Here is an 11,064-nt window from a genome sequence, read left to right as displayed (position 1 = left end):
GTGGAAGGACATGTGGATCCAGAATTGGCAGCTATGGTCACTTACGGACTCCCTGTGAAGACTGTGTTCATGGAAGACAATCTTACTCGGCTACGAGTGATCGCCAAAGATGATGATTTGCCTAACTAGCAACAGGTATTTAGAGGAATACTGCCTCTGAACCTGGGGCATCTATTTAGGTGACCATCACTATATAGACCTAATCTCAGTAGATTTATCTGAGCATGTGGATATCAGCATAAAGTGGTACCTCTGGTTACGAACTTAATGCATTCCGGAGTTCCGTTCTTAACCTGAGGTACCAATTTACTACTTCCGGGTTAACGGAGTCTGTAACCTGAGGTACCACTGTATTTTATGGCAGTGAATTATGTAAATTAGGCGTTCTGTGAAGATGTACCGTATATACCCGAATATAAGCCGACCCAAATATAAACCGAGGCACTTAATTTTCCCACAAAAACCTGGGAAAGCTTATTGACTCGAGTATAAGCCGGTTCACCTTTGCCGCTGTGGAGGAGGAGCAACGAGCAGCCCAAAAGCAGCCCTTTGGGCTGCTCCTTCCTCTTCCTCCTTTGGCAAGTTTGCATTTATGCGAGCAGTTCAGGAATGGAACAAGCTGCCTGGGGAGAGTAAAGAACCGCTGTTCTTGTACGCTTCTTAAGGAATGGTTGACTGGGGAGAGCGGGTGGCAGCACGAGCGGAGAGAAAGGGCTTCTTTCTTGCCACCCCCACCGCCCGCCTCACTCAAGTATAAGCCGAGGGCAGCTTTTTCAGCACAAAAAATGTGCTGGAAAACTAGGCTTATACTCGTATATAAGTACTTAACAGAACTCATCTGTCTGGTACCATTGTTCCAGTATTAATCAAGGGGGTGGAATGGTTCACTAAGATAACTCCTTTCAAAACTTATCAGCGCTCTTTTAACGGTGTGCTATCAAGAGGTGCAGCAAAGGTGTGGCAGATGGGGTAGAACAGAACAAGCCTGTTTGCACAAGTAAGCAATAGGATTGGGCTGCTCCGAATCATCCGAACAATGTGTAAGTCTGTTGTGTTGTGACTTACCTGCATATTGCCACTCAGGTTCTCATGTCCACAAACAGTACCCCCAAGATAAAATCAGGACTATTCTATCTGCCGAACAGAAAGTGCTTGTCAAAATGTAGCTGTAACTGACCCTTCATCAGCTGGGATATCCAGTGACATTAAGCTCCAAAATGGAATCTGCTTAACTTTTCCTGAACAAGAATCATGAGTTCCACATTGTGCATTTTATTAAAAGGTTTTAACACATACATTAAAAAATTGCTATTCATATTATCTAAATTCTAGCAACATATACAGAGTGACTACAGAACATGCTGAGGTAAGGAAGTACATTCTAGGAAAACAGCCACTCGACACTTATTTGCACCCATCTCACCTGCACTAACCGAGTGACCCCTCTGCATACCTTGAGACAATACCAACGGTGGGCCTAAACCCCAAAACACTTAAGTGTGGATACTTGCCTGTGCTGTGTGTCTTACATTCAGGAATCAATAAGTTAGTACCTAAAATAAAAAGGTAAAGGTAAAGGGACCCCTGACAATTAGGTCTAGTCGCGGATGACTCTGGGGTTGCGGCGCTCATCTCGCTTTATTGGCCAAAGAAGCCGGCATACAGCTTCTGGGTCATGTGGTCAGCATGACTAAGCCGCTTATCTTCCCGCCAGAGCGATACCTATTTATCTACTTGCACTTTGACATGCTTTCAAACTGCTAGGTTGGCAGGAGCAGGGACCGAGCAATGGGAGCTTACCCCGTCACGGGGATTCAAACTGCCGACCTTCTGGTCGGCAAGCCCTAGGCTCTGTGGTTTAACCCACAGCGCCACCCGCGTCAGGGCAATAAATCAAGAAAGCTGTTTTCATTTCATTGGCCATTTAATTTTGATACATTCAATTGCTCACACCATTCCTTTTATACTGTTGTAATATTTTATGTGCTGGCAAGCTTAAATCTGCAACATATAGTGGAGGTGGACTTGCTTGTACTAATTTTTGTGGGTTTGGATACCTGCAAGACTTCAGACTAAGCATATACACTTGTGTGCATAATTCCAGTAACAGGCAGCTTTGAAAAACGGCCCTACCGTGGCTTTTGGTAGTCTCTTGTACGTACACTTGTCAATTTTTGTAAGAAACATCACACATACACAATTCTATACTTTGGCGTGATACAAATACACCAAGCCACTCTAACTGGTGCAACATTCAAGTCAAAACACTCAGAGCACAACCCCTATAGCGTGTTTAATCAGAAACAAGCCCCATTCAGTTCACTGGGCTTACAAATAGGGAAATGGGTACAAGATTGCTGCCTAATTTTCCTTTAAAGATAGCTACCATCTGTTTAGAATTTGAGCAGAAAATACGTTTCTAAGAAGAATTTTTAGTATCTAGGAAACTTAGGTTGTGTTCTATTCCACTAGGTATTTGGAAATCAGCTAGGATTATTTTCCTGTTGCTTTTCTGCCATTAATTTTAGAGTTTGACATAGTTTACTTTGGTATTTTTAATGTAGCATTTGGTGCACTGCCTTGTAACATATGCAGAAGAGTGATTTATAAATACTGTCAATAAATAAAGGTAATAGTTTTCAATTCTGTTTACAAGTAGTAGTTTGCTTGATGTGCGCCACTGAATCCAATTACAATCTCAGGTTTTTGAAGAATTTAGGGTTCTGATTCCAATTTGTAACCAATAAGTGATTTATAACCATTTATAACCAAGCTAAGGAACTATGTGTTGATTGGCAGCTGTGCAAGGTGCACGAGTGCTACCATCTGAACTAAAAAGAGCTAATCCCTTGAATTTTACTTCCAGAAATGAATCACCTTTTGGCAATGGCGGGATGTGGGAATCACTCTGTTGCACATGTGCTACTTCTACAGTATGGTTTTCAAAGATGCAGATATGCAAGAGTAGGACAGCTGAGTCTAGAGACCCTAACAGAGATAGACAATGACACGATTAGGGTGTCATATATTCAACATAGATTTTGTTGAATCCAATCTGGCAGATATGTACCCATATCCACTGGACCAAACGAAGCAAGAAATTATAGACTAGGCCATAGAACAGAGTCTACATATACACATATTCTGAGAGTTTTCTTAGGCCACACATTTAGCCTCGGTGTACCGTAGTTTACAGAATAAAAATAAGTTATGTTATAACTTTTATAAATAAACAAAATATAAATGGAACAAAGCACAAGAGCGAACCAGCATGCCATACTGCTGAAACTAAGTATTGGACTAAGGCTGCTGCTCTCGAGCTGTTTTGGGCTTCAGTCCCAGCTATAGCGTGGTCCTCAACATCCGAAGGGGCCCCAGGCTGGAGAAAGCTGGGCTAAGGAGTACTACCTACATTTAAGAGTTGTGATTGTTATGATTTGCCTTTCCAGCCAGCTACATTGAGATATATTGTGCATTCAACAATACAGACCGCAAGAAAAACAGAAATGGGCAGTATCCAATACAGCACAAGTAGATTTCGGCTTCCTTACCCTTCAACCCCCTGCCACCTTCTCTCTCTCTCTGAAGCAGATTTGGTGTCCGTGCAGAGGAGGAGAGGAAGGGAGAAAGTCTCATTCTGCAAGTGGACAATCTGCCTGCTAGCAGACGAACACAATGGGATAACACCCAATATTCTTTTGAACTAAATGTTCATAATGAAGTCCATAAAACTGGGCTATTGCATATAGAGGGGATATCACATTTATCTGTCCTACATCATCGCTACAGTGCTGTTATAATACAATAAAAACAAAGCATTCTTTTCATGTCGCCCTAATGTGCTTTAAAAAAAAAAAACATTTAAAGCATGGCCAACGGGAGACTGGCTTGTAGGTTATACAGCTATGCTTTCAGCAATTCTCATTGTGCACAAAGTTACTAACTGGTTTCAAGTATATAAACCTTGGAAAAATAATTTCACTAGCAGTTAGAAGGTGAAATGCCTTTAGTCCCAAATGAAAGTGTATGATAATTTTGAACTTGAAGAATCTGGGGGTGAAAAAAAGTAATTTTTATGCAATACATTGTAGATCAAATGCCAATACTTTAAACATAGCTATATTTTAATCTAATCGCCATCTCACATTCAGAAGGCTCCATGACATCAATGCATATATATGCATTTTCTTAAGGCATATAGCTAAAATCATACTGCGAAAACCAAGCCGTTCATCTATGCATGTAAAGACACCCTGATTTACATTAAAAACCTACATGCAATGATGCCAGTGTGCTTATGTTTTACAGAAGTGGACTTATCCTTCCCTCCTTAAAAATATCACTTCCTTTAATCTAAATAAAATATTTTTTATTTTATTTTATTGCTGTTTGCGGCCATCATTGGACGGCTTTGGGGTATTTTAGTTGAGCCAAGGATTCCCAGTAAGGTCCTTTTTAGCCCCGTAACAAAATTTAGCAAATGTATCATCTTCAGGGAATTTGCCTCCCTAGGAAATGGAAAGGAGCACCCTGATACAGTATTTTAAAAGACAACAGCATTCATTCGAAACTACTCCAAAGGGATCAACAGAGAGTGATTACTAGTGTATAGCAAGTCATGCTTGCCAGAGATTCCAGGTATTTTCTACACTACCAATTGATCTCATCAAAGAAATAAACAAAGGAAACTCTTTTTAATTTTAGGGATCAATTTCTCTTATAATTGCCACTAACTTCCTGTTACAGGAAGCACAATAATCAGTTTACTTTTACAATGTGAAGCCTTATGAAAATACCAGCCTGCTAGTTATCAATTATTTTGAAATTGGTTTGATGGACTCAGTGACTTTTTCTATATCCAGAATAGTACCGTACCTTTTCTTGGCTCATGGACCATAGATCATTTTGATTAATTATATATCTACAGTGGCACATTATATATCTGTTGTGGAACATGTATTTACACTCAGCGATTCAGCATCTTTGAAAGCCTCTCACACCTGTCTAGCAAAAAAATGTAGTGCCCATCAGTAGTGAATGGAAAGCCCATCATTCTATAAACAGGAAAGCAGTAGTTGTGTACAGACCCTCAAAGGGGCAATTGACTCATTTTTTCTGGGCTCCCGCCAAGTCACACATTTTAATTCCAACACAAAAAGCGATCTCCAAAGGATTTAATTTTTGAAAGCCACATTCTCTAACTAACATCTTCTTTATTCTCTGTGGAATGCGGCATGTTCTGTGGCACCTGGTATACCAATTCATCTGTGGGATTGAGTCCTGGCATTCCTTTCGGTGTGTCATAGAGTACTCGAGTAGGCGATGAACTATTTGATCTGGAAACAAGTTTGCTGTATGCCCCAACTATGGGAGCGGCTTGATTTCCTGGAGCTTTGAAAGTAGATACAGTAGAAATGCCCAGAGGAGCTGCGGGATGACCTGACATATCCATCACAATTGGTGTTGCATATTCTGGTCCAGTGATAGGTAGCGGTTCAGCATAGGCATGGTAAATCTCTTGCTCGGGTGAATTGTAAGGCTCCATATCAGCATAGCTTGTTTCGTTTCCTTCTTCAGGTTTAAAGGTTGATCTCTGGTGAAGTGTGCCAACAATTCCTCCCACCAGTGGTTGTGCATACTCTATACAAAGAGAGACCAGTATCGTCAAGGGTTTTCCAGCTGTCACATACTCCCATTGCACTGGTAATAAAAAACTGCACTTGGAATGGAAACGGGCCAGATCACACATGAGACTGCTCCAGTGGGAAGATCTCAGGAGCGCATAGGGTCACTGTTCATTTGAATCAGCACCTCAACCTGTCAGTCATGTTATGTGGCTACTCTGATCTTCTGATGGCACCAGGAATTTGGGCAGCGGTTTCAGGCTAACAGTGGTCTCAAGCATTTCTGGGATGATGATGCTGGGCCCACCATGTGTAAACCATTCCAGATTAATGGATCATGTCAATACTTTATCTACTTCTGTTATGCATATGCTATATTTAAGGCATATTCAGTGAAACAATAATAGAAATCAATACTTCTGAGCAAAGCAGTCCAGTTAACTACTTTGTGAATTATGTTTTACTAGCTGCTTGAAAAGATGTGAGCTAGTTCAAATGATTATTGGTTACACTTGGACTTTACTTGAAAAAAACCAAGCAATTATTAGGAAAAGTTAGTTTTGCAACTTCTCCATGGTGGGATTTTCAGCTAGCCACACTCAATCAGATCGTTCATAAAAACTCAAGTGACACAATTCTGTGAGAGGACTGTACCACATTGGCTAACTCCAGAACCAGTCCTTCTAAAAGCTGTATTTGGATATCTATCCCTAGCACAGATTTTTAAAAGAATTTAGAGGGTATGGAAGGAAATACAGGAAGGTAAGACTACTGCAATTTAATCTGTAAAGATATTTAAAACAGGCACCATTTACTGAAATCAAGATAAACAGGAGAACACAAATACCTGCAGTTTGGGTTTGTAACATGGTTGTAACTTCTCTTGATCTAAGGCAACTAACTTCACTGCTGCTGTAACGAACAGGCGTTTCCTCGTGCTCTACAGACTTGGCAGGAAGAAACTGCTTCATGCCTTTCCACCAACCTATATCAAGGTTTACAAGTGACATGGTTATGAATCAATATGCATTTCTTTAGCTTTGGAACTTTCCCTGTAATGGTTACCTGGTTACTCTGGAGCAATTTGCCTGTTTAGCACAATTTTGGGCTAAATAGACAAACAGCGGCGAGCCCTTGGCTCACGAGCTTCCCCTCTACCCCTTTCCTCTTCCTGCGTGGCAATGAAGGGGAGATTTGTTTATTATATCTCTATGCCATATGAGTGGCAAGAAATTGGAAAAAATGAAACAACACCCACGATAATAGAATGGCAGACTCTTATGATTGAACACCTCAAACAGGCAGAGATGACGGGGAAAGTAATAGGGCTCTCAAACCAGAAAGTATACAAAGAATTGAAAATATTCAAAGATTACCTAAAAACATATTGTTCAAATAACAATCTCTTTGCGGAACTAAACTGATCCTTGTAAAATACAATGTGTAAATGTTAATTTACTAGAGTACATGAAAACAAATCAGGGTAATAGAAGGATGTGCGTTTAAACGTAAATAACAATACAAGTACAATGAGAAGAATTGGAAGTCTTTTATTTAGAAATTTAATGAATGATTTATAATAATTAAAATCTTTTTTGTATGTTTTCTTCCTTTTTCTTTTTTTGTGTCTTAATCTTTTCTTTTTTATCTCTCTCTCTCTCTCTCTGTGTGTGTGTGTGTGTGTGTGTGTATTTTAATTCAATAAAGATGATTATTACATTTCTATACGTTTCAACCAAAGATCACAGGGTGGTTTACATTATGTCTAAACTTAGGGGGACTTTGGATAGTTCAGTTGTTCAAACAACCCAGAATCAAATCATGGTTTGTGATCTCAGCTTCTAACAAACCATAGTGTAAACAAACAGAATACCATCTGCTAAGACGCGCAGTGGGCAGAGTGCTGTGGTGCTCATGTCCTGCCTTGTGTGCTTCTCACAGGCATCTGAATGGGCCACTGGCCAGACGCTGCGGGCTCTCATGTTCTTATGCGTTCTTTCAATGCATTAGGCAGTTGTATGTTCAATAGATATATGCATGTATAGGTCCTAGGTGCCACCTCATGTGGCAGAGCATTACACATGTAGATCCATACATGGTGGTGGTTGTGTGAGTGAGTGAGTGAGTGAGTGAGTGTGAGTGATCACAGAATTGTAGAGTTGGAAGGGACCCCAAGAGTCATCTAATCCAACGTCCTGCAATGCAGGAACCCCCTCATGTGTTTGTGTGAAGGTCCCTCTTAAGACACAAACAGCCCAGGAGAAAGGGAGGGGTGGCATTCAGCACCTGTGACAAAGACAGCAGAGCCAGACTAGAGTCTGGTGATGCAGTTCCTCTGAATCTCCACCAGAATGTTGGAGCCGGTGGGCTACAGAGTCAGCTGGCCACAGAGGGGGAAGGAACAGCACTTTGGCAGACAGAATAAAAGGGGCAGTATCTGAGGGAGAGAGTTAGATAGGGTTTGGTTTTGAGTTAGGGCTAAGGTTCAGGTTAAGAGATAGGGTTTGATTTCCTGATCAGTGAAAGGCAACAACAGACGGAGCCAGCCATGCTTCACAGGGGGAAGTTGTTCCAAAAATTGGTGGAGGCATTAAGAAGGCCCTCTCTTTTGTTGCCATCAACAGTGCTTCCACCCTTGGTGGGAAAAGAAAGGGCCTCCCCTTTAAAACATATGGAGAGGAGAAGGCAAGAAGGATTTGGGCTGCTCAAGTATTCAAGTCTAACACTAGGGAGGCTTTGTATGAGGGGGCTGAGCAAGCAAGTGCTTGCCCAAGTCCAACCATTAATAGATGGAATTTGCACAAATATATGTACATCTCAATGCTTAACAACGCAGCTAGATGTCCTACAATGATTGTTACCTGCACGATCCCAATATGGTATGTCATAGGTTCCTTCTGATTTTCTCTTTCTGAAAAAGTGAGTGAAATGCAGAACACATCCAAAATTAGTGTCAACATGAAACAGCCATTTGAGATCAACACTGCGGGTACTAGTTTTGAAGAACAGGTACAGTCTTTTCTGGGGTTGCATGGATTGCGGGGTGGGGGTGGGGAGAGACTGAAATACTAAAGGGACTGATCTCCTTCTTACTTTATTTCACAGAAATAGCAGCAAAGACAACCCTCCCCCTGGAAGTTAGTTAAATTTCCATGTTCTCTTGATATAAAAGCTGCTGAACCTACACAGCCTTCTCAAGATTTATACATATCAAAGTAGTTCAGGTTAAAGTACTGCACAACCAGGACAAAGCCCTCCTGAACACACATCCACACTAATTTAAATTATTCTTCATGTTAATGCATAAATTGAGCATTTTATTTGACCATATTTCATTTCTCCCATTTCGTCCTGTACCTATTACATTTCCCCCCTTGTAGAGGATGCAAAGCATTTATTATTCCTTTACCTGTTTCTCCAATGCCAGGCACAAACTAAGATCAAAATGAGGGTGGTAAGGACCATGACCAACACAGGAACCAGAACAGCTACCAATGCCACATCTGAAAGCCATTAAACAAGTGGAGTCCATAAACATTGCAGGCACACTAAATGAAACCCCCTTTGTTCCTTGTACAAATACTGAAGAAAGTTCATTTAAAGCTTGTAATAGCATCCAAATATTACTGCAGCGAAATACCATTTTGCACTCATCATAATATGTAGTGGAGGGGGGCGGAAACTGAATTTGTGCAGTGGGCTTGATCCTTAATTCCACCACACCTGTGGGCTGTCTTGGACAGTCACTACATCCACCAGTCTGTCAAGGTTCAAAAGGCCTCATTGTAACCACCGATCAGCCAATTCCCAGTTACAGCAAGGCCCCTTTACAGGCACCAGTTTGAATCCAAACAATTGCCTGCAAACAAAGCAGAGCTTGTTGGCAGTGTCAATCAGCTGGCCCTGAGAGCAGGCCCCTCAGCTGTGGTTTGGTGAGAAATGTCCTCTCAGACCGAAGTCAGGCCTAATGAGACCCAAAGGCCCATCTTGATATCACCCCAGCAAAACATCTGAAGTTGGGAATGTTTATTAAATTGTACATAAACTGGTTAGCAGTTGGGTATCCATTTCTAGTTTTCTACTCAAATTTAGGATGTCCTGTTGGCTGTGGTCTAAACCACTGAGCCTCTTGGGCATGCCAATCAGAAGGTCGGCAGTTTGAATCACCATGGCAGAGTGAGCTCCCGTTGCTCTGTCCTAGCTCCTGCCAACCTAGCAGTTCAAAAGCACGCCAGTGCAAGTAGATAAATAGGCGCCGCTGTGGCGGGAAGGTAAATGGCATTTCCATGCGCTCTGGTTTCCGTCATGGTGTTCTGTTGCACCAGAAGTGGTTTAATCATGCTGGCCACATGACCCGGAAAGCTGTCTGTGGACAAATGCCGGTTCCCTTGGCCTGAAAGCGAGATGAGCAGCACAACCCCATAGTCGCCTTTGACTGGATTTAACCTTCCAGGGGTCCTTTACCTTTACCGTATATGTCAACTATCTATCTCTGCTACATGAATCTATACACACACACACACACACACACACACACACATACTATATATATAAAATTGATAAATCAATATAGTTGTCAATATACCAAAAACAGCAGGGAATCAATATAGCATTACTATTGACTCTTAGCCTTATGCAATGCTATTTGCTATATAGATGTCATTACCTTTGGTTACGCTTGGAGCTACTGTAGTGTTCTTGATCTCCGGAGTGAAGGTGGTTTTATCAGTGTGCGAGGGAAAGTCATTGCTGTTCCTGGGTGGCGGGGGTATTGTAGGTCTTGGAGCCCGAACTTTAAAGAAAACCAAAATTTAAAGGTCACGCCATTTGTTAAATCACCAAGCAGATTCCTTTATGTAATGAAGCATGATACAAAATACAATGGCCTTTGTATAATCTAATATGCTAATACAAAATTGCTGCTAAGACTTGCTGTGCTAGCAAATGAAAACTGCCTAAGAAAACTGTTGCGAGCTGCACTGTGCTCATTCTTCGGGAATAAAACTTAAAACATTGATACAATTGCTGCACACCAGACAGTCAAGCAATGAAAATTTGGCAAATTTGTTAGTATACATGTTATTCAACGAACTGGGAATAACACAAACTGGGAAGGCACAAACAAATTCAGTCTGTATCACATTCTTCTCCCACGGCAAGTCAAGCTAATATAAAGAATGATAAAAGTCACTCCACTTACCAACACTAAACTGACATCCTAGCAGTTCAACTTTCATTGCGATTTTCTGATGCCACTTCAAAGGGTTTATTCTAATGAAACGAGCAATAATGGGTGGAATGAAGTTATTGCGGACTTCTTGATAATACCCAGTGTTGCCTTGAAATACCTAGAAAAACAAAATTTGATGTAAAATACATCATTTTTCTAAGACATTAGAAGTTCTGCATTACAAAATACTGCTCCAGGAAAATAAGCTAA

The 11,064-nt window shown here is 41.1% G+C and overlaps 1 protein-coding gene across 2 annotated transcripts in view; it reads right to left on the bottom strand.

Annotated features, from left to right (window-relative positions):
• Window positions 1-5,144: 5,144 nt before the first annotated feature.
• Window positions 5,145-11,064, bottom strand: part of DCBLD2 (discoidin, CUB and LCCL domain containing 2) — a 30,344-nt gene continuing 24,424 nt past the window's right edge. For both annotated transcript variants that reach the window (XM_033146609.1, XM_033146608.1), the window contains exons 10-15: window positions 10,825-10,972; window positions 10,291-10,416; window positions 9,034-9,127; window positions 8,486-8,535; window positions 6,472-6,609; window positions 5,145-5,640 (exon numbers count right to left, since the gene is read on the bottom strand). In XM_033146609.1, coding sequence (XP_033002500.1) covers window positions 5,198-5,640; window positions 6,472-6,609; window positions 8,486-8,535; window positions 9,034-9,127; window positions 10,291-10,416; window positions 10,825-10,972 — 999 coding nt within the window. In that variant the 3' untranslated portion in view covers window positions 5,145-5,197. The remainder of the gene's footprint in view (window positions 5,641-6,471; window positions 6,610-8,485; window positions 8,536-9,033; window positions 9,128-10,290; window positions 10,417-10,824; window positions 10,973-11,064) is intronic.

The sequence above is a fragment of the Lacerta agilis genome, chromosome 4, assembly GCF_009819535.1.
Source record: "Lacerta agilis isolate rLacAgi1 chromosome 4, rLacAgi1.pri, whole genome shotgun sequence".
Taxonomy (NCBI): domain Eukaryota; kingdom Metazoa; phylum Chordata; class Lepidosauria; order Squamata; family Lacertidae; genus Lacerta; species Lacerta agilis.
Note: the sequence above shows the minus strand (reverse complement) of the source record. Positions and strands in the feature narration are given on the sequence as shown.